The sequence below is a fragment of the Trypanosoma grayi genome (assembly GCF_000691245.1).
Source record: "Trypanosoma grayi strain ANR4 Tgr_1803_V1, whole genome shotgun sequence".
In the NCBI taxonomy this organism is placed as follows: Eukaryota; Euglenozoa; class Kinetoplastea; order Trypanosomatida; family Trypanosomatidae; genus Trypanosoma; species Trypanosoma grayi.
In genome coordinates this window covers 1-1737 of record NW_008827421.1, presented here as the reverse complement: position 1 = coordinate 1737, position 1737 = coordinate 1, and the positions used below count along the sequence as shown (strand labels likewise).

The 1737-nt window shown below is 49.2% G+C and overlaps 2 protein-coding genes across 2 annotated transcripts; both read right to left on the bottom strand.

Moving 5' to 3' along the window:
* Positions 1 to 451: 451 nt before the first annotated feature.
* Positions 452 to 805, bottom strand: DQ04_18031010 (putative leucine-rich repeat protein (LRRP); the record flags this gene model as incomplete). The annotated part of the gene is made up of 1 exon (XM_009317660.1): positions 452 to 805. One exon carries the CDS (start codon positions 803 to 805, stop codon positions 452 to 454), a length of 354 nt encoding a protein of 117 aa, XP_009315935.1.
* Positions 806 to 876: 71 nt separating this feature from the next.
* DQ04_18031000 (leucine-rich repeat protein (LRRP)) lies at positions 877 to 1314 on the bottom strand (the record flags this gene model as incomplete). The annotated part of the gene is made up of 1 exon (XM_009317659.1): positions 877 to 1314. The coding sequence occupies one exon, from the start codon at positions 1312 to 1314 to the stop codon at positions 877 to 879; it is 438 nt and encodes a 145-aa protein (XP_009315934.1).
* Positions 1315 to 1737: the final 423 nt, after the last annotated feature.

The following is a 1737-nucleotide window of genomic DNA, read 5'->3' as shown; positions in this document are numbered from 1 at the left end:
GTACGAGCGATAATTATTTCTTTTCGTTTTAAAAACAAAACATAAGGGCTTTCGTTTGATCAATGAGACCCTCCCAAAGCAACAAGCAAGAACCTGAAAAAGCAAGAAAGAGAATTTTATTACCTCTCCATCTTTTTACCCATGAAACGCACAAGAGCTTCGCAACAGAACATCGCCCACCACCCCCCAAAAGTTACTTTTGTGTTTCCGGCACATACGAGTATTCTTGTCTTTATTCACCCAAGAGGAACCCGGCGCAGAGCGAAATCGTCGGCCGGGCACCGCAGCTCACAGCAAACACCAGGGGGATGCACCACAAAACCATGAGCCACACCGCATATATTCACATGATATATATTTCGACCACAGATAGCAAAACCTTTACACCACATCGATGACAAAACAAAAACCCCTTCAAAACTAAAAGAGCATGACTTTAACAGGATGGCACTCACCTGTAAATTCTCACTCGCGTACTAAATGACAGCAATTCCTCTTCCTTAATGTCATTTTCTCTCAAATAAAGACAACGTAGCCTAGGCAGCCTGCCAAGGGCACCAAAGCTCTTCACTCCTTCACACCCAGACACATTCACCTCTTCCAGCCTCTCCACAGATGCGAGAGGAGACACATCTGTAAGGCGGTTGCAAGTTCGGAGTACAATCTTCACAAGACTGCGACTCGCACTGAGACCCTGTAACTCCCTGTCTGTAATAGCAGTGCATCCCAAGTCAAGCACACGCAGGACAGGCAGCCTTCCAAGGGCACCAAAAGTTTTCACACCTTCACAATTAAACAGATTCATCTCTTCCAGTGTCTCAATAGATGCGAGAGGAGACACATCTGTAAGGTGCCTGCAGTATTCGAGCAAAATCTTCACAAGACTGCGACTCCCACTGACGCAACGCAACTCCTCGTCGGTAATAGCGGTGTATCCCAAGTCAAGCTCACGNAGTATTCGAGCAAAATCTTCACAAGACTGCGACTCCCACTGACGCAACGCAACTCCTCGTCGGTAATAGCGGTGTATCCCAAGTCAAGCACACGCAGGACAGGCAGCCTCCCAAGGGCACCAAAACTATTCACTTCTTCACATCCAGACATATTCACCTCTTCCAGTGTCCGGATGGATGCGAGAGGAGACACATCTGCAAGGTACCTGCAGTGTTGGAGCACAATCTTCACAAGACTGCGACTCGCACTGACACCCCACAACCCCTCGTCTGTAATAGCAGCACATCCCAAGAGAAGGATACGCAGGGCAGGCAGCCTGCCAAGGGCACCAAAACTATTCACTTCTTCACATCCAGACATATTCACCTCCTCCAGCGTCCGAGTGGATGCGAGAGGAGACACATCTGTAAGGTGCCTGCAGTGTTGGAGTACAATCTTCACAAGACTCCGACTCGCACTGAGAACCTGCAACTCCTCGTCGGTAATAGCAGTGCATCCCAAGTCAAGCACACGCAGAACAGGCAGCCTGCCAAGGGCACCAACAGTTCTCACTCCTTCACACCCATAGACTTTCACCTCTTCCAGTGTCTCAATAGATGCGAGAGGAGACACATCTGTAAGGCGCCTGCGGTTTTCGAGCACAATCTTCACAAGACTGCGACTCGCACTGAGACCCTGTAACTCCCTGTCTGTAATAGCAGTGCATCCCAAGTCAAGCACACGCAGGACAGGCAGCCTGCCAAGGGCACCAACATTCTTCACACCTTTACACCCATTCAGATC